General features: G+C 33.1%; 1 protein-coding gene across 2 annotated transcripts in view; it reads left to right on the top strand.

The window, feature by feature from the left end:
- Positions 1–2,647: 2,647 nt before the first annotated feature.
- LOC143254236 (neprilysin-1-like) overlaps positions 2,648–22,180 on the top strand; it is a 45,524-nt gene continuing 25,991 nt past the window's right edge. Inside the window, exons 1-7 of one of the 2 annotated variants that reach the window (XM_076509075.1) lie at positions 2,711–2,820; positions 7,831–7,910; positions 8,284–8,390; positions 14,391–14,512; positions 15,429–15,497; positions 18,179–18,340; positions 22,095–22,172. In XM_076509075.1, coding sequence (XP_076365190.1) covers positions 8,341–8,390; positions 14,391–14,512; positions 15,429–15,497; positions 18,179–18,340; positions 22,095–22,172 — 481 coding nt within the window. In that variant the 5' untranslated portion in view covers positions 2,711–2,820; positions 7,831–7,910; positions 8,284–8,340. Of the gene's footprint in view, positions 2,821–7,830; positions 7,911–8,283; positions 8,391–14,390; positions 14,513–15,428; positions 15,498–18,178; positions 18,341–22,094; positions 22,173–22,180 lie in introns of both variants that reach the window. The other variant, XM_076509076.1, reaches the window with a different exon arrangement.

Here is a 22,180-nt window from a genome sequence, read left to right as displayed (position 1 = left end):
CACACACACAAAGAGCTACGACATTTGTAGAAACGTATGTGTTTTTCGAATTGGTTGCGATTACGTTAATTCTTTTACAAGTTATTACTGAGTAGTCAAATTGTATTATTTATTACAAGGTCGTTTATCACCTAGTGTAAGCCTGAATATGTTTACGTAATTTTTTGTCTCCGTCTTTTACAATAACATAAGATTTAAACACCCAATTTATTATAGTTTCAGAAATATTGCTGTAACTTTTGTGTTTCGTACATGTAACTAGTTTAATGGACACTCGAACGGTAAACCTGGGGAATTAAGACGTTCAAAATTCACGGTTGGATCCCTGCGAATAGCTCGAATATCCCACGTGCAGTTTCCGCTAAAGTAAAAGAATGATCGTAAAGTCAGAGATTTACTTGTTTCTATAGTATGAACATTTCCCAAGAGGATTTGTTTAAAATATTTCTGGTGCATTAAAGTGTGTCTTGGCATGACCAAGTGGTTAAGGCATTCAATTTGTAATTTGAGGTTCGCGGATTCGAATCCCCGGCACACCAAACATGCTCGTCCTTTTATCCGTGGAGGCGTTATATTGTTACGGTCAATCCCACTGTTTGTTAGTAAAAGAGTAGCCAAAGAACTGGCGGTAACTAGCTGCTTTCACTCTAGCCTTACACTGCTAAATTTTGAATGGCTAGCGCAGATGGCCCTCGTGTAGTTTTGCGCGAAATTCAAAACACGCACACTGAAGTCGATTCAAAATGCGAAATATATAGAAATATATATACGAATAAAAGTGAAAAAAAATGGAATAAAAAAGGAAAAAATAAATAAATGGATAAAGGGGAAAAAAAGGGCAAATCAAGACAATACATGAACATTGCCCTGAAAACGGCCGGAGTTCTGTGGGATACTCTGGCCCAAAAACACTACAACAACAACAAATTCTTAATAGTAACCGACATGAAAGCTAGAGATGGAAGAAGAGATCTTGTGCACCTGGGTATTTAAAAATTAAACATACCCAAGTACCCACAAAGAAGAAGCGAAGCGAAGCCAAATGCAATAATATACCTCTAAAAGATCCAAATAATGGATTCTCCTCGCAGACGATGTGTCAGTCTGGAAACGTGCAACAACACCAGCAATAGCAGCCACAAACATACAACCACAGTTAAACAGAATAGGTAAATATTGTTAAAAATACATAATCAAAATAAACACAACTTGTAGTATTCAGAAAGTTAACTAAACATGTAAAAGCACAACCTCAGACCTATATGAACAGAGCATTTCTTCAGACTGCTACATCTGCAAAATTTTTAGGACTAACATTCGACTCAAAACTAACGTGAGTAAACCACATAAGTAATATTAGAACAAAACTTTGGCGAAGAACAAACTATGCTAGGAGTCTAACTGGTAAAAATAGCAGATAACATCGTAAAAATGTATAAAACATATATAAGACCCGTAATTGACTAGGCAGCCCCTGCATGGATAAATGTTAGTAAAAAACTACTTCAAACAAAACCACAAACAATACAAAATGCACAACGTACAACAACTGATAAAGTACACAGAACAACATCATATGAATTCACGTATAAATAAACACACATAGAAACAATAACAGATAGACTCCTACATTGTACAATAAATTATTTTGACAAAAATTGGAGAAAAAATGAACTAGTAAGCGAACTTGTCAGGTACTGTTTACATGGTGAGGATAGCCCTAAGCACCTTTCGCCAGTGAATATATATTTATAAATAAATAAATAAAATTAATAATAAAATAAATAAATAAAAGGCCACCTATAAACTAGACTCCACATTAGATTAGGGATTAATTACAAAACATTAAAGAGTTTTTTATGTAAACGTTTTATAATTAATACCTAACTAATAAAAGTACAAATAATCTATGGAACTGTAAGAGAAATGTTTTATTTCCACCAAGTGTATGTATAGATTGTGCATGGACATTATCCTGAAAGGGACCTGAGTAAGTACGAGTTACTCTGACCCTCGTGTTCCATATATAAATACACTTGACAGTTGTAAAACCAAAATTTGAAGAAAGGAGGAAGAGGTTAACGAAAGACCCTCCTGGGTAGATAAACATCAATACCCAAATACCCATACAGAGACAGAGAGAGCAAAATTCGAGGTGCGAAAGATAAAAGTGTTCGACAGATTCCTTTACATCTCCAGTTCAGGAAAGTCGTTGTGGAATACATAAGTACATAAAACTTTCTAAGACGCATGAATATTAGATATTTAAAAATTAAACTTGGAAATTAATTAAAACAGATATCAAAATGTTTATATTTGTACTTCTTTCTGTTTTATTAAACGGTTGTCGTTTAGCGCAAAACTACCTAACGGGATACCTGTGTCCTGTCCACCGAGGGGAATCTAGCCCCGGATTTTAATATTTTAAGTAAATCAAATTACCCTTGGCTCTCCGAGGGATCCGTGTGATTAATGCACAGGTAAACTGTGTTTTTTTGTTGTTCGTTTTTCTGAATGTTACATCTCGAAAATGACTCTACGAGATAAGATTGCTATACTTTGTTCTAGATTTATCTACGAATTTAACCTGTTCTCATTGTGTACGTTTGCACCTACTGTTGATAAACATCAGGATAACATCCAGGTCGAACCTGTTAACTTTGAAAATCAGATAGATGTTACTTAATTCAGGACTAGAAATAATATAATAGTATCTGGTTTTACTGCCCACAAAGTTGGACAGCCATTTGTTTCTCTCTCGAGAAAAACAAAAACCGTTTATCTCTCTTGAGCGACTTTCCGTGTTGGGTGCATCAGAAGGTATGGTTTAGTTTGTATTTTGAGTTAAAATATTTGATATTTAACAATAATAAGCGCCGTGTTTAAAACTTTTCTTTAATTACACATAACCCACCAGCAAACACTTTTTAATAATACATGTTACGTACAAACCAGAGCTATCTCTCATTTCAGCTAGCTTGGTAGACTAGTAACACGAAAACTATTGCCTTCAGTTACACTATGAGATTACTCAAATAATAATAATAGCTTCATAATTCGTTCAACTTAAAACCTTCAGGCCAGAGTGCTCTCAAGAGTCGTTTAATTGGTTTGTAACTTTTACCACCATGTTAACTGTTCTTACTTTAAAACTTCAATTACTCAAGGCTTAAGCTCCTAACTCTTTTCATAGTGATGTTTATAGCAATTTAGTTACTTAAAATCAAACTCTCTGTTTTTCATGGTCCTTTTATATCGGTTTGATTATCAAACAGACTCCTCACTTACTTGAAAATCTTTCAAGAGGAATCTTCCTTCGTTGTAACTTTTAAATTTATTACATGGCCGTTAGGGGGAGAAATATTTGTTCTCATTTCACCTCTAATAATTCTTCACATTTTAATGTCATCAACAACTTTGTACGTATGATAAGCATTTATGGGTGGACAGTAACTTTGTACTAGTGGTAAATATTTTTATACGAGCGGACAGTAACTTTGTACTCGTGGTTAATATTTTTATACGAGTGGACAGTTACTAGTGGACAATATTTTCGTGTAAGTGGACAAGTAACCATGTACTAGTGGCTATTACTTTTGTACGATCGGGTTGTAATTTTTGTCTAATCGACAATAATTTTATGCTAGTGGTAAGTAACTAGTTACATCAATGTATTACACAACTTGAAATTAATTAACTGAAACGTGTACAAATCTCTAGTTAAACTGATTTTCCAAAACCAAAATTCATATGCGTGCCCAGAGAGTTCTGTACTAGTTTTAAAATAGCGTCTGTGTTTACTCGACCTAAAGCAATTCGAAATAGGAAACATTAACAAGTGACAAAAGTTATAATTAAAAAATTATAAATTAAGTAATTATAAGTAGTAATTAATTTAAAAATCAGTAAGTTCGTGAGATAGATAAAAAATATCATACAAGATTGAGACGTGTTGAGGTTATTGTTTTTTTCAACCTGAATACGTTTTTTTGTTACGTATGGAATAAACAGCCATTTCAAAGAACCAGTTATAGTAACCCCTAGTTTAATACTGCAGATTAGTGGAAAACAACAAGCAGGCCTCACTGTTTATATGGCTGCTCTTATTCGAATTGAATATGTTGTATTCACCGTTTTACTGATTTATCTTAGAGTAATCGATCAGGAACCAAAAGAATAATTGAAACTTGTAAAAATTGTATTGTGATAAAACAGTCAAAGAAAGTTAATATTATTATTCTTAGAACGTGAGTATCTCTCACGTTACTGACAGTTACTCATACTACAAAATAAGGGATGTTGTACCATTGTATCCTCCGGCGTCACCTGACTTCCCAGTGGAAGATATCACCGTCGATTAATGTACAGTATACTTTACAAGAAGCTTCTCACGAGAAAGCACATGTGACAACCTTGATGAATGGACCAGTTAAATAAGTAACTAGTGCGAGAAAGTTTTAGTGACTCCCTTACCGATATTCTATATTAAGACTGCATACGTCATGCGTAAGAAATTTGGAAAAATGACATATTAATTAAGAATGCAAAAAACAATATATCTGAATACCACAACTGTAATACTGATAATACCATTAAGGCTATAAAGTACAAAATGTGTCTCAGCTCGAAAGTAGAAATATTCGATCTGTTCAGTCGAAAATAAGAAAAATATCTGGGTGGTTAGAAAAATGTAACATTTATCAATTGATTTTTAGTCAAGTACAAAGCTGCAAAATGGACTATCTGTGCTCTGACTACCACTGGTATAGAAGCCCGATTTCTAACTTTGTAAGTCCGTATACATACTTTTATGCCACTAGGGGCAACATTTAACGGATATCACTTTCTCTTGAAACATTTTGCGCCTATTTACTCACCTTTGTTGTTGAGTGTGTTTTTTTTTAAGTTTGATGTTCTGTAGATTTTAATTAAATACTTTATTACAGAGATAATATATAAAAAATACGTACATTTTTGTGATACACTCACGTACAGAGATGCTGAAAAATCAGAATAATTCAGATACGTAAAAAGACTAGAAAATTGTCTTACTGACTTGAAAAGATATTGTGTGTTCAGTTGAGGGTTCATATACGGAAGGAAATTATGAGTATAAAGGGCATCGCGTCTAGACTGTTGTGTACCTATGATAGATAAAACTTTGTATCTGTGGTGTGTACATCTTTACTAGTTATTGCTGCTGCCATCTATGGCCGTTTAAAGAAATCATTCTTTATTTAGGCAATGATAAACACAACATTTCTGCAAACTGTACGTAGGGTAATCAGTTGTGGGCCGGAAGACCACAGCATTATAAAGAACGTAGTCGTAAATCTACACCACAAAGACATTAAATTATACAAACATTTAGAGCGAAATAAAACCTCTAAATAATTACCGAGAGAAGATTTCATTGGGTAAACATCTTTACAATAAGTTTTTGTTATTATGACAAACACATACGCACACGCACATATACAACAATAACAACGATTCAGTCTCCAGGAAGAGATACTTGTCAAATTGTATTAAATAAACACTACGTTTTGTATGTGTATGAGTAGACCATCGTCAGTTTTTAATAACCTAACAACAATGTTTCAATCCATGAAACTAGACCATCGTCAGTTTTTAATAACATCACAACAATGTTTCAATCCATGAAACTAGACCGTCATCAGATTTTAATAACATCACAACAATGTTTCAATCCATGAAACTAGACCATCATCAGATTTTAATAACCTCACAACAATGTTTCAGTCCATGAAACTAGACCATCATCAGATTTTAATACCCTAACAACAATGTTTCAATCCATGAAACTAGACCATCATAAGATTTTAATAACCTCACAACAATGTTTCAGTCCATGAAACTAGACCATCATCAGATTTTAATAACATCACAACAATGTTTCAATCCATCAAACTAGACCATCATCAGATTTTAATAACCTCACAACAATGTTTCAATCCATGAAACTAGACCATCATCAGATTTTAATACCCTAACAACAATGTTTCAATCCATGAAACTAGACCATCATAAGATTTTAATAACCTCACAACAATGTTTCAATCCATGAAACTAGACCATCATCAGATTTTAATAACATCACAACAATGTTTCAATCCATCAAACTAGACCATCATCAGATTTTAATAACCTCACAACAATGTTTCAGTCCATGAAACTAGACCATCATCAGATTTTAATAACCTCACAACAATGTTTCAATCCATGAAACTAGACCATCATAAGATTTTAATAATATCACAACAATGTTTCAATCCATGAAACTAGACCATCATCAGATTTTAATAACCTCACAACAATGTTTCAATCCATGAAACTAGACCATCATCAGATTTTAATACCCTAACAACAATGTTTCAATCCATGAAACTAGACCATCATAAGATTTTAATAACCTCACAACAATGTTTCAGTCCATGAAACTAGACCATCATCAGATTTTAATAACATCACAACAATGTTTCAATCCATCAAACTAGACCATCATCAGATTTTAATAACCTCACAACAATGTTTCAGTCCATGAAACTAGACCATCATCAGATTTTAATAACCTCACAACAATGTTTCAATCCATGAAACTAGACCATCATCAGATTTTAATAACCTCACAACAATGTTTCAATCCATAAAATAGACCATCATCAAATTTTAATAACCTAACAACAATGTTCCAATCCATAAAATAGACCATCATAAGATTTTAATAACTTAACAACAATGTTTCAGTCCATGAAACTAGACCATCATAAGATTTTAATAACATCACAACAATGTTTCAATCCATGAAACTAGACCATCATAAGATTTTAATAACATCACAACAATGTTTCAGTCCATGAAACTAGACCATCATAAGATTTTAATAACATCACAACAATGTTTCAATCCATGAAACTAGACCATCATAAGATTTTAATAATATCACAACAATGTTTCAGTCCATGAAACTAGACCATCATAAGATTTTAATAACATCACAACAATGTTTCAATCCATGAAACTAGACCATCATAAGATTTTAATAACATCACAACAATGTTTCAGTCCATGAAACTAGACCATCATAAGATTTTAATAACATCACAACAATGTTTCAATCCATGAAACTAGACCATCATAAGATTTTGATAACCTAACAACAATGTTTCAATCCATGAAACTAGACCATTCATCAGATTTTAATAACCTCACAACAATGTTTCAATCCATCAAATAGACCATTCATCATATTTTGATAACCTCACAACAATGTTTCAATCCATCAAATACACCAGGTCTGTTGGGTCCATATGGAGATAGGTGTAAGTTTGCGACTTCACAGTTGCACTTTTTATGAGTGTTTTTGCGGGTTTTTATAAACTATCACGTATAAGGGAAGCAACTTTTCATGTTCTAAAATAAACTTTGATTAATTATGAACTTACGTAATTTCCGTTCAGGGAACAGGTAATTCAGCTAGTCGTAAATAAATGGATATTAGACATTTCCTGCTAATGGAAAAGAAATGTTAATCCTTTAAAAATTATTCTGTAATTAACCACGGCACTTTACTTAAATATTAATTTTTTTTGTGCACATTAATTATAACTGGCTTACTCAGAAATGATAACCTTTTGTGGAATATTTAAATTCAATATCAAATCTAACACCAGTATTCTGATTCTATCAGATATTTAATTACTGACACTAATAGGTGTACTTGACACTTTTAAGACCGGAAAACTCTAGTGTTATTATTCTCATTTATGAACAAAAGTATCTTATTTACAAAGCTTGTTTTACTTTTAGGTACAATCCTCGTTAGGTACTGGTGTAATTATTATGTCCATGCCGCTAAGAGATAGTCGATCCTATCTCACAGAAGACGGGTAAGTTCATATTGATATTACCAAGGCTAGAGTACTACCGTGGAAAATATCTTAATGTTATTTTAACCATTTCAGTAGATTAAATTTTGTGTGTGCGAGTGTGTATATCTTATACATACTGAAACCGTCTGGAATTTCATACGAACACGAGCATTGTTAGAGTTGTTTCTGCTCTCTCTTTCTTGTCGCATGATTTTGACGTAATTTTGAAAATCGCAAATAAAATGTGTCAGTTTCTATTTTTATCACTTTGCTTTCTAAAAATGGGTGCTTCTAGGAACTCATAATATCCACCGTTTCGTGGATTATCGGCTCATACCGCACCAACCGAAACGTAAGCCTAAATTAGTGAGATGTACTTTCTAATTGGCAGGTTTGTATCAGAGCAGACAAATCGGGACTGAATATTTGTAGGAACACAAGTGCGACTATGTACAGAGAAAAAGAACCACTTTTACCACAACATGACAACCAGTACAGGTTGGTAAATAACGGAATTATTCTTAAAAGTTTGTTTGTTTTTTTGAATTTCGCACAAAGCTACTCGAGGGCTATCTGTGCTAGCCGTCCCTAATTTTGCAGTGTTAGGCTAGAGGGAAGGCAGCTAGTAATCACCACCCACCACCAACTCTTGGGTTACTCTTTTACCAACGAATAGTGGGATTGACCGTCACATTATAACGCCCCCACGGCTGAAAGGGCGAGCATGTTTGGCGCGACGGGAATGCGAACCCACGACCCTCGGATTACGAGTCGCACGCCTTAACGCGCTTGGCCACGCCGGGCCTATTCTTAAAAGGCATTTGTAATTTGCAATATAAAACTCACTTTGCAACTACAGGTTGACATTACAGTATATTTGTTCAATGCACGAGGAAGACTCACCTCACCCCCCCTCCCTGGCTGACATAGAGGAACAAGATTCAAACACTGACCACTGAATTTCGCCCTTCGGGGGAGAAGAGTCAGTGGCGGACTTAAGGTTGTGAGGACTCAGGGGCTAATAAATATTGTGGGGCCTATATCCCATGTAATTTTACATAGAATAAAATTATCAGTGGAGCCCCATTAAGACCATGGGTTCTGGGGCTTAGCCTCCTCTAGCCACTGAGAAGTGCTAAAGGTACTTGCCGGGTTTGGTTACAATCTATTCAGCGCTTTGTCAGTTACAGCGAACACACTCACTTTAATGATTCTTGTTAAATAACAGCTTAACTTGAGGAATTATTATGAAAGACACGCCTGAAATTAGTGCTCTAACATTTACCACTATGTGATAATCGGTAAATCCAACGTGTGGTACTAAAGTTTATAATGCTAGAGCTCTGCCGAAAAGTGTCAGATGACGTCACTATCAGAGTAAAGATCTCATATTCAAAACATGATTTTCATTCTCATGAGCGAATTTTAAATAAAGAAAATATTTATTATTATGTCTCTCGATTCCATGAAGGAACATAGGGCCGCAATCGCTTTCGGATTCATTAACAGACTGTTTTTTTAAGTGAGTAGATTGTTAGCCCACTGCACAACCCCCAACCAGGAGGAGAAACCTTAGCCGTCCCTAATTCAGCAGTGTAAGACTAGAGGGAAGGCAGCTAGTCATCACCACCCACCGCCAACTCTTGGACTACTCTTTTACCAACCGTCACATTATAACGCCTCCCCAGCCGAAAAGGCGAACATGTTTGGTGCGAGTGGGATGCGAACCCGCGACCCTCGGATTAGGAGTCGCACGCCTTAACACGCTCGACCATGTCGGGCCTAAAACTTTACTTGAAATTAAGCACAAAGCTACAGTATGAGCTACCGGTGCTCTGTCCACCACGAGTATTGAAACCTGATGTGTAGCGTTGTAAGTCCACAGACAAACTGCTGTACCATTGGGGGAAAAATAAAATATTTGAAACACTAATTATTTGAGGTTGTTTACGTTCGTACTAAATTGAATACGTATATATATTTCCGTGAGAAAATATGCTACTCAACTTTCTTTAAATTAAGCTTGTGTGTGTGTTTTCATGTAGCAAACCCAAATCGGGATACCTGCTGAGTCGACCGAGGGGAATCGAACCCCTGATTTTAGCGTTGTAAATCGGTAGACTTGCCGCTGTAACAGCGTGGGAAATCAAATTAAACACAAAGGATAAAATTGGATGTCATACCAATGTTAAAAAAAAGTTTTACAGACCCATATATTATTCATTTACTATATTTCTAACTGTACTTTAGTGTTAACGATTCTGGTTTTTATAATAATACGTACATATCCTATCCTGCTAAGACGAATAACTAAAACAAAAAACTATTTTTGTAAAACGTATTTTATTAAATGTTTTAATGCCATATTTGCGCGACTTAATAGCCACGTGATATATGATAAGAAATATGTCACAGTTTTAACGTCTGCTTTTTAGCCGAAACGTCGTAAGGTGCCTTACTCCACCTCCTGGGAGAGAGTGGCAGGGAGTGTGTTGGATCAGTCTGAGAAGGTTTTATCAGTAAACATAGGTTTGAAAAGCTATTAGCAACCGGAAAGTTTTGTGGCTCTCTGGAAATTTGTTTATGAAAGACAGTTTTGAGTATAAACTGCTTAACATAACGTAATATATATATTTTAACTATTCAGATGGGACTTGCATCCAATTTCATGCACTAGATACGCAGAATAAAATTAGATTTAATATTAACTGACATGGGGGTTCATTTTGGGACAAGTAACATTCCTTATCTAATATTAACAAAACTAATTTGAATTTAATTTAATCTTTTTTCTGTACTGGAAAAAACTGCTGAAAGAAAAGCAGCTTGTAATAAACACCCTGGTGATACAATATGACACTTTTAACGTTTGTACATCAAACTGAAGTCACAAAACATTGAAAAACTAGACCACTATCAACACTAACTGAAGTCACAAAACATTGAGAAACTAGACCACTATCAACACAAACTGAAGTCACAAAACATTGAGAAACTAGACCACTATCAACACAAACTGAAGTCACAAAACATTGAGAAACTAGACCACTATCAACACAAACTGAAGTCACAAAACATTGAGAAACTAGACCACTATCAACACTAACTGAAGTCACAAAACATTGAGAAACTAGACCACTATCAACACAAACTGAAGTCACAAAACATTGAGAAACTAGACCACTATCAACACAAACTGAAGTCACAAAACATTGAGAAACTAGACCACTATCAACACAAACTGAAGTCACAAAACATTGAGAAACTAGACCACTATCAACACTAACTGAAGTCACAAAACATTGAGAAACTAGACCACTATCAACACAAACTGAAGTCACAAAACATTGAGAAACTAGACCACTATCAACACAAACTGAAGTCACAAAACATTGAGAAACTAGACCACTATGAACACTATACTTATACCACCAGCTTTCCAGATATGGTTTTAATTTCTTCTATATCTTTCTTACATAGTCAATACTAAGTCTAGTTTATCTACTTCACGGTCTTATTTATACAGTTTTCCATAAATTTTACTAACCAGTTGGGTTCTCTTAAGTGAATTTCTTCTTCAAGTGATTTCTTACTTTACCAACCAGTTGGGTTCTCTTTAATGAATCTCTTCTTCAAGTGATTTCTTCACTTTAACAACCAGTTGGGTTCTCTTAAGTGGATCTCTTGTTCAAGTGATTTCTTACTTTACCAACCAGTTAGGTTCTCTTTAATGAATCTCTTCTTCAAGTGATTTCTTACTTTACCAACCAGTTAGGTTCTCTTTAATGAATCTCTTCTTCAAGTGATTTCTTCACTTTAACAACCAGTTGGGTTCTCTTAAGTGGATCTCTTGTTCAAGTGATTTCTTACTTTACCAACCAGTTAGGTTCTCTTTAATGAATCTCTTCTTCAAGTGATTTCTTCACTTTAACAACCAGTTGGGTTCTCTTAAGTGGATCTCTTGTTCAAGTGATTTCTTACTTTACCAACCAGTTAGGTTCTCTTTAATGAATCTCTTCTTCAAGTGATTTCTTACTTTACTAACCAGTTGGATTCTCTTAAGTGAATCTCTTCTTCAAGTAATTTTTTTACTTTACCAACCAGTTGGGTTCTCTTAAGTGAATCTCTTGTTCAAGTGATTTCTTACTTTACCAACCAGTTAGGTTCTCTTTAATGAATCTCTTCTTCAAGTGATTTCTTCACTTTAACAACCAGTTGGGTTCTCTTAAGTGAATCTCTTCTTCAAGTGATTTCTTCACTTTACTAACCAGTTGGATTCTCTTAAGTGAATCTCTTCTTCAAGTAATTTCTTTACTTTACCAACCAGTTGGGTTCTCTTAAGTGAATCTCTTCTTCAAGTGATTTCTTACTTTACTAACCAGTTGGATTCTCTTAAGTGGATCTCTTCTTCAAGTGATTTCTTACTTTACCAACCAGTTGGGTTCTCTTAAGTGGATCTCTTCTTCAAGTAATTTCTTACTTTACTAACCAGTTGGATTCTCTTAAGTGGATCTCTTCTTCAAGTAATTTCTTTACTTTACCAACCAGTTGGGTTCTCTTAAGTGAATCTCTTCTTCAAGTGATTTCTTACTTTACCAACCAGTTGGGTTCTCTTAAGTGGATCTCTTCTTCAAGTAATTTCTTTACTTTACCAACCAGTTGGGTTCTCTTAAGTGAATCTCTTCTTCAAGTGATTTCTTACTTTACCAACCAGTTGGGTTTTCCAAAGTGAATATCTTCTTTAAGTGATTTCTTTACCTTACCAACCAGTTTGGTTCTCCTAGGTATGTCTTTTCTTCAAGTGGTTTCTTTAATTTTCTACCTGAAACAGATGTATTGATTCTTTATTTGATGGTCAACACCATTATCAGAAGTAGGTGTATTGAGTTCTAATGTAATAGTCAACATCTCTATAAGGATCTGATGTACTTATTCCTAGGGTAATGGTCAACAGATCTGATAGTAGTAAATCCAGTGAGCCCTGATGGTGAACATCTCTGTAAGAATATAGTGTATAGGTTCGTAAAACTAAATATCATCCTGATAATAAGTACACATAATTAGATATATTTTCTTTACATTATTACTTATAAACATTGAAATGCATCGTTTCATTTGCTAGGTATTCTCGCTTTTCATGACGTTTTCGGTCGTAAATCCAATAGTATCTCACAAAGCTTAGTCAGCTCAGTGGATCCAGGTTATTCCGAATTTCACATATTAAGCTAACAAGAATAAAAAATCCGTTTGATAAAAATATGATAATAGAAAATAAATAAACAAAAATTAATAAAAATAGGAACATCAAACATCCTAATGAATCCTGTTAACTCAAGCAAACATCAAAATCCTAATCAATCCTGTTAACTCAAGCAAACATCAAACATCCTAATCAATACTGTTAAATCAAGCAAACATCAAACATCTTAATCAATACTGTTAACTCAAGCAAACATCAAAATCCTAATCAATCCTGTTAACTCAAGCAAACATCCTAATCAATACTGTTAAATCAAGCAAACATCAAACATCTTAATCAATACTGTTAACTCAAGCAAACATCAAATATCCTAATCAATCCTGTTAACTCAAGCAAACATCAAACATCCTAATCAATACTGTTAACTCAAGCAACCTTACAGAAGGGGCCCGGCATGGCCAAGCGTGTTAAGGCGTGCGACTCGTAATCTGAGGGTCGCAGGTTCGCATCCAGGTTGCGCCAAACATGCTCGCCCTTTCAGCCGTGGGGGCGTTATAATGTTACGGTCAATCCCACTATTCGTTGGTAAAAGAGTAGCCCAAGAGTTGGCGGTTGGTGGTGATGACTAGCTGCCTTCTCTCTAGTCTTACACTGCTAAATTAGGGACGGCAAGCACAGATACCCCTCGAGTAACTTTGTGAGAAGTTCAAAAACAAACAAACAAACCTTACAGAAGGACTGGAGTAAACGTCACTCTTCACAACATATAAGCACTAGATTATTGCTGCTTGATATTCTAGTCTCGTATAATCTTTTTCCACACAACAGAACTACTTTCAAGTTTAACTAGGTTACTGTCCACCATCTTAAGTCTCTCCACCCTCTAGTGAGACAGCGGTACGTTTACGGATTTATTTACAGCCCTGAAATCCGATGTTAGATTCCCTGCGGTGAATACAAACGATAGCCTAGTATTTATCCACTTCTCGCCGCTTCGAATTCAAGGTCTCAGGTCAGTTATAATAATACAAGTAACACCCTGAGTTATAGAGCACATAAAAATCGGCTATTTTTATAGCACTTGTTATGAAATATAGTAACCAGGATATAAAAAGTGTTCATTTGGGCACGTAGTTCAAGAAGTGTATAAACTAGTTAATCGTATACTGAAATTTAGCTTTGTAGATTGTAAACTGGCTTTATTTTTTCAGTTTTTCTAAAAACTCTGGACATTTTTGTGTATGTGTTTACAAGAATTTTCGATAGTCACAAAATGAAAAATTTTATTTTTACTTTAGAGATGGGTGTTGGAAAAGAAAAAGTGGACTTGAACAAAAACTTACAATTCTTCTGGGAATATTTCTTGTCGTCACAATATCTCTCATTATAGCGGTCTCGGTTATAGCTGTCAGACAAACGGGTATGTTCAATGTTTTACTTCATTCAAAATTAAAAACATTTTCTTGTTTAAATTATACACTGTGAAATAAATACAGAGTATTTTATATTCGTGAATCATACGTACAAAACAACTTACTTGTTGTAACGTATTTAATACAGAGTATTTTGTATTCGCGAATCATACGTACAAAACAACTTACTTGTTGTGACGTATTTAATACAGAGTATTTTGTATTCGTGAATCATACGTACAAAACAATTTACTTGTTGTAACGTATTTAATACAGAGTATTTTATATTCGTGAATCATACGTACAAAACAACTTACTTGTTGTAACGTATTTAATACAGAGTATTTTCTTTTGGTATATAAACTTTCATCCAACAACTGAGCAAAGTATCAATTTATTAAAATTACGTTTAATGTCTCCTGCTTTGCTCAACATCCAACTGAATCAGATGTATTAACCCCTGATGTAAGGGTCAACATCCCCTGATGTAAGGGTCAACATCTCTGTAAGAATATGGTGTATAAGTTCATAAAACTAAAAATCACCTTGATAATGAGTGTAATTATTTAAATATATTGTCTTATTTAAAAACATTAAAATGCATGGTTTTATTTGTTTGGTACTCTTATCACTACTAACGACGTTTTCGGTCGTAAACCCAAAGTATCTGTAAAAACTAAGTGTATTTCTATTTTATTTTGAAAAAAAGTAATCCAGAAACTTTGGTTTTAAAATAAATTTTGATACGCAAAGAATAGTTAAGATGACCGACTTGATACCGTTGTTTTGCGCACTGTCTTAGTTTGCAATATATTACAATTATTTTAACACTGTTTTCATTTTGTAGGCTGTATTTCGTTTCATTATTTTATTACTCTAAAAAACAATGTGTTTAATGGTTTTTTTTCTTTATTAATATCTTAGACACATCTACTTCAAAACCACCTAAGCCTTCAGCTAAAGTATGTAATACAGAAGGCTGCGAATATATTGGTACGTATATGTGAAAGTTTATTAAATATTTTATTTTATTTTAATTAAGCAGCAAGCAAATTAAAGTTTTCACGTATTAAGAAACGTATAGATTTTAAAAGGCAACGTTATTTGTTGTATTTTCTTTATTGTATAAAAGCAACGTAGATAACTTTTATAACACTTAACACTCTGTAGCCTATAAGTTTAGTGTTATTATGTGATTTGTTTAATATTGTTGAACAGTAATATTATAATGCTTTCTTAAAGCAAAACAGATTTATTTTGAATTTCGGTTAAGCAAATTTTCTTTATTTAAAGCTGTTGTCTGTTTTTGGAACAAAACCACGTTGGCCTAACTTTCTGTGTCCACAGTGGGGAAATGAACCCAGGATTTTAGCTTTTTAATTCCGTAAAAACACCGCTGTCCCACAGGGAGCCTAAAAATATATCTAATTTACATCGCTATTTGTTAAATCCAGACGTTGTACAGTTGTTAGCAAGTTACACAGTAGTTCTGGAGGCTCCTGTAGGCTGTTTCAAAATCCCAAACAGCACTTTGGTGCTCCGAGAAAGTTTATCAAAGTGTTCAGTAAAACCCACTTTGTTAACTATATATAAAAGTATTCACTGAAAGCCATGCTATTAAATATATAGAAAAGTGTTCATTAAAAAGTCATTTTATTAAACATGCAGGAAAGCGGTCATACAAGATCATTTTATTAAAGATATAGGAAAGTGTTCATTAAAAGTTATGTTATTAACTATATAAGAAAGTATCCACTAAAAGTCATTTTATTAAACATATAGGAAGTGTTAATTAAAACTCATGTTATTAACCATATATGACAATATTTGTTAAAAGTCATGTTATTGACTATATATAAATGTGTTTGCTGAAAGCTATATTATTAACCATATAGGAAAGTGTTAATTAAAAGTCATTTTTTTCAACCATATAGAAAAGTATTCACTGAAAACCGTGTTATTAACCATATAGGAAAGTATTCATTAAAGTCATGTTATTAACCATATAGGAAAGTATTCACTGAAAGCTATGTTGTTAGCCGTAGAGGAAAGTGTTCATTCAAGGTTATTTTATTAAACATATAGGAAAGTGTTCATTAAAAGCCAAGTTATTAAACATATAGGAAATTGTTCACTAAAAGTCATGTTATGAACCATATAGAAAAGTATTCACTGAAAACTATGTTATTAACTAAGTAGAAAATTATTCATTTAATGTCGTGTTATTAAACGTATAGAAAATTGTCTCTTGAAAGTCAGTTTATTAAACATGTAGAAAGTATTGATTAAGTCATTTTAATAAACATAAGGGAAAATGTTCATTAAGTCATTTTATTAAACACACAGGAAAGTGTTCATAAAAAGTCATGTTATTAACCATATAGAAAAGTATTCACTGAAAATCGTGTTATTAACTATATAGAAAAGTGTTAATTGAAAGCCATGTTATCAACCATATAGGAAAGTGTTCATTAAAAGTCATGTTTTAACCATATAGAAAAGTATTCATTAATAGCCGTGTTATTAAACATATAGGAAAGCGTTAATTAAAAGTCATGTTATTAAACATAGAGAAAAGTGTTCATTAAAAGTCATGTTATTAAACATATAGGAAAGTGTTAATTAAAAGTCATTTTATTAAACATACAGGAAAGTGTTCATAAAAAGTCATGTTATTAACCATATAGAAAAGTATTCACTTAAAACCATGTTATTAACTATATAGAAAAGTGTTAATTGAAAGCCATGTTATCAACCATATAGGAAAGTGTTCATTAAAAGTCATGTTTTAACCATATAGAAAAGTATTCATTAATAGCCGTGTTATTAAACATATAGGAAAGTGTTATTAAACATATAGGAAAGTGTTAATTAAAAGTCATGTTATTAAACATAGAGAAAAGTGTTCATTAAAAGTCATGTTATTAAACATAGAGGAAAGTGTTCATTAAAAGTCATGTTATTAAACATATAGGAAAGTGTTAATTAAAAGTCATGTTATTAAACATATAGGAAAGTGTTAATTAAAAGTCATGTTATTAAACATAGAGGAAAGTGTTCATTAAAAGTCATGTTATTAAACATAGAGAAAAGTGTTCATTAAAAGTCATGTTATTAAACATAGAGGAAAGTGTTAATTAAAAGTCATGTTATTAAACATAGAGGAAAGTGTTAATTAAAAGTCATGTTATTAAACATAGAGAAAAGTGTTCATTAAAAGTCATGTTATTAAACATAGAGGAAAGTGTTTATTAAAAGTCATGTTATTAAACATAGAGGAAAGTGTTAATTAAAAGTCATGTTATTAAACATAGAGAAAAGTGTTCATTAAAAGTCATGTTATTAAACATAGAGGAAAGTGTCAATTAAAAGTCATGTTATTAAACATAGAGGAAAGTGTCAATTAAAAGTCATGTTATTAAACATAGAGGAAAGTGTTCATTAACAACTGAATTATCTTTATCAGTTAATCCTCAGTCTTGTAAAGTACAGTAGATTACTTGTATTAAGTACATTATTTAAAGTCTGAACCTTTATGGATCCATCATTTTTATTATAATAAAAAAAGGAACAAAATGTATACTTTTTTTCCGAAGATTTCCAAAATATCGAAATACACATTTAACATTAATATAAAAACACAATGTGGTTATATCTTCGTATCTATTTACCAGCTTCAGAGTTGAAAAAGGCAATGAACATGAATGTTAACCCATGTGATGACTTTTACGAATACGCATGCGGAGGCTGGATATCTTCACATGAAATTCCCAAGACAAAGAGTCGTTACGGTATCTTTGATCAGCTGCGAGAAAACCTCTCAAAAAACATTATTGGTAAGAGTAGACATTTTCTGTAAGTTCTTATGTAGTGACTGATGTGGTGTTCTACCGCTAATAACTTCAGGGTCAAGAAACTTTGCTTGCTGGTTCTTTTGAATGGGTAAAGTAAAATAGATAAATAAATAATGATAACAAACGATCTGATGTTAAATAAATAAATAAATTGATGTTAATAGAATTATAAGCCTAATTTCTGACGTAAAATTGATTTTAAAGTAAAAGAAGTGTAAAACAAAATCACAGTTCACCGGTTTCACACCGAAACAGTTCAGGTTATTGATGAAACAGGACTGAAACGGCAGGAATTATGACGTTGTGGTTCTTTCATACAGTAAAATATCTGTTCATCACGTAGGATCGAACCTGGCTGTAAACATTATAAATTAGTAAACTTAGCTTTGATCCACTGGGTTAATACATCTCTTATCTAATAAATCTGCAACGAGTCGTTTAATAAAGCAGTGTTAAAAATTGCTTTTTATATAACTTTTTGGAACGTATATGAAGATTAAGTACTTATGTTTTCATACAGGCTATTTTAAAAGGCGCCCTCTAAGTGTGAATGTTTTAGTTTTTTACCAAGTAAAATTAATCTTTTTTATAAATACACCAAGTTTTACGAATTCGATAAATTTCTGAGTAGTATTTTTAGGTGCATTAGCCCCCCAACCCCACCCAGTTGCTCAGCACTAAGTTCAAAGGCTTGCAGTGCAAAAAGTTGGGGTTCGATACTCGCTTTGGGACAAGCACAAATTACCCACTATTCAGTTACGTGTTTAATAATTAACACACTGATATAGCAGGTGTGCTGATTTCCTGCAGCTTGTACTAGAAATTCAGCAGAAAATTATGAAATGTTCTGAACTCTGACCTGACTGAATTGAGGACATAAACTGGACAACAGATTATAAAAATAGAGAAAATTATTCTCCTAACTAAAGAGAAGCTATTAACTTCGGTCACAAGACATAACAATTTAACTAGGAACAGTCACGTTTTTTTGTTTAAATGTTAGAGACAGAAACCCTGAATTAAGTTTCATTTGATTTATGGATTTAATCACTATATTCTTACTGAGTAGGATCAACATTCCAGAAAAAAGCATTTTTCACCCACGTCATCCTATTACCTATTAGATGAAATCGAGACTAGATAGTCGTGAGGTATTTCTGAACTTTCCCGTAAAAGGTGTCGTTTGAAAAGTTCCTTGATTTTTGTTAATGTATTTGACTGATATTGTGAAGGTTTAGAAGTACCTCACACATTTGGCTCAGAAACCAAAACCAGTTATCTAATTATTTGAGAGTGGGGGTTTTAACATATGATTTTTAATAATTTCTTTATCATAATTAAGATGGTATACCCTTGTTATTTAATCTGTTTATACTAGCGCCACCACTCGATTAAACTGAATGTTATATGCATGAAGTTAACTGTCAATATTGTGTTTAAGCTTCCAACAAGTCTATTAAGATTGAAACAATTACATTAACCTTTGAACGTAGAAATCAGAACATATAATAATACACGGAGCAAGGGACAAATAACATGTTTTCAAATATTCAGTTCCTTTACTGGATCAGTGGTGAGTTTATGAACATGACTCGCTGAACCCTCAGGATTGATTCTCTGCTGTGAATGGCGGAACACAAACGATTCATTATAATGTAAGACCGAGTTTTTGTCTACAAAACACTCTGGTTTTAAGGGGTATAAAAATGAAACACTGTCAAAATGACTGCTATTCACATAGATCAGCATTACCAAAGTAACCATTATTCACATAATTCAACACTACCAAAGTAACCATTATTCACACAATTCAACACTACCAAAGCAACCATTATTCACACAATTCAACACTACCAAAGTAACCATTATTCACACAATTCAACACTACCAAAGCAACCATTATTTACACAATTCAACACTACCAAAGTAACCATTATTCACACAATTCAACACTCCCAAAGTAACCATTATTCACACAACTCAACACTACCAAAGTAACCGTTATTCACACAACTCAACACTACCAAAGTAACCATTATTCACACAACTCAACACTACCAAAGTAACCATTATTCACACAACTCAACACTACCAAAGTAACCATTATTCACACAACTCAACACTACCAAAGTAACCATTATTCACACAACTCAACACTACCAAAGTAACCATTATTTACACAATTCAACACTACCAAAGTAACCATTATTCACACAATTCAACACTACCAAAGTAACCATTATTTACACAATTCAACACTACCAAAGCAACCATTATTTACACAATTCAACACTACCAAAGTAACCGTTATTCACACAACTCAACACTACCAAAGTAACCATTATTCACACAACTCAGCACTACCAAAGTAACCATTGTTCACACAATTCAACACTACCAAAGTAACCGTTATTCACACAACTCAACACTACCAAAGTAACCGTTATTCACACAATTCAACACTACCAAAGTAACCATTATTCACACAATTCAACACTACCAAAGTAACCATTATTCACACAACTCAACACTACCAAAGTAACCATTATTCACACAATTCAACACTACCAAAGTAACCGTTATTCACACAACTCAACACTACCAAAGTAACCGTTATTCACACAATTCAACACTACCAAAGTAACCATTATTCACACAATTCAACACTACCAAAGTAACCATTATTCACACAATTCAACACTACTAAAGTAACTGTTATTCACACAACTCAACACTACCAAAGTAACCATTATTCACACAACTCAACACTACAAAAGTAACCATTATTCACACAACTCAACACTACAAAAGTAACCATTATTCACACAATTCAACACTACCAAAGTAACCATTATTTACACAATTCAACATTACCAAAGTAACCATTATTCACATAATTCAACATTACCAAAGTAACCATGATTTACACAATTCAACACTACCAAAGTAACCATTATTCACACAATTCAACACTACCAAAGTAACCATTATTTACACAATTCAACATTACCAAAGTAACCATTATTCACATAATTCAACACTACCAAAGCAACCATTATTCACACAATTTAACACTACCAATATGACCGTTATTCACACAATTTATCACTACCAATATGACTATTATTCACACAATTCAACACTACTAAAGTAACTGTTATTCACACAACTCAACACTACCAAAGTAACCATTATTCACACAACTCAACACTACAAAAGTAACCATTATTCACACAATTCAACACTACCAAAGTAACCATTATTTACACAATTCAACACTACCAAAGTAACCGTTATTCACACAACTCAACATTACCAAAGTAACCATTATTTACACAATTCAACACTACCAAAGTAACCATTATTTACACAATTCAACACTACCAAAGTAACCATTATTTACACAATTCAACATTACCAAAGTAACCATTATTCACATAATTCAACACTACCAAAGCAACCATTATTCACACAATTTAACACTACCAATATGACCGTTATTCACACAGTTTATCACTACCAATATGACTATTATTATCACAATTTAACACTACCAAAATGACCTCTATTCACACAGTTTAACCCAACCAAAGTGATCGTTATTCGCACAGTTTAACACCACAAAAGTGACCGTTATTCATATAATTTAACGTTTTCAAAATTATTGTTATTCATATAGTTTAACACTACCAAAGTGACTATTATTCACACAGTTTTTTATTTTTGTGTGTTACAGCTCTACTTGAAAATACTAGTGACAGTGAATCAGCCGTGGAAAAGACTAAAACTCTCTACAAGGCTTGCAAGGACGAAGGTAACTGT

This window comes from Tachypleus tridentatus, chromosome 6 (genome assembly GCF_004210375.1).
Source record: "Tachypleus tridentatus isolate NWPU-2018 chromosome 6, ASM421037v1, whole genome shotgun sequence".
Lineage (NCBI taxonomy): Eukaryota > Metazoa > Arthropoda > Merostomata > Xiphosura > Limulidae > Tachypleus > Tachypleus tridentatus.
This window is presented reverse-complemented; position numbering and strand designations above follow the sequence as displayed.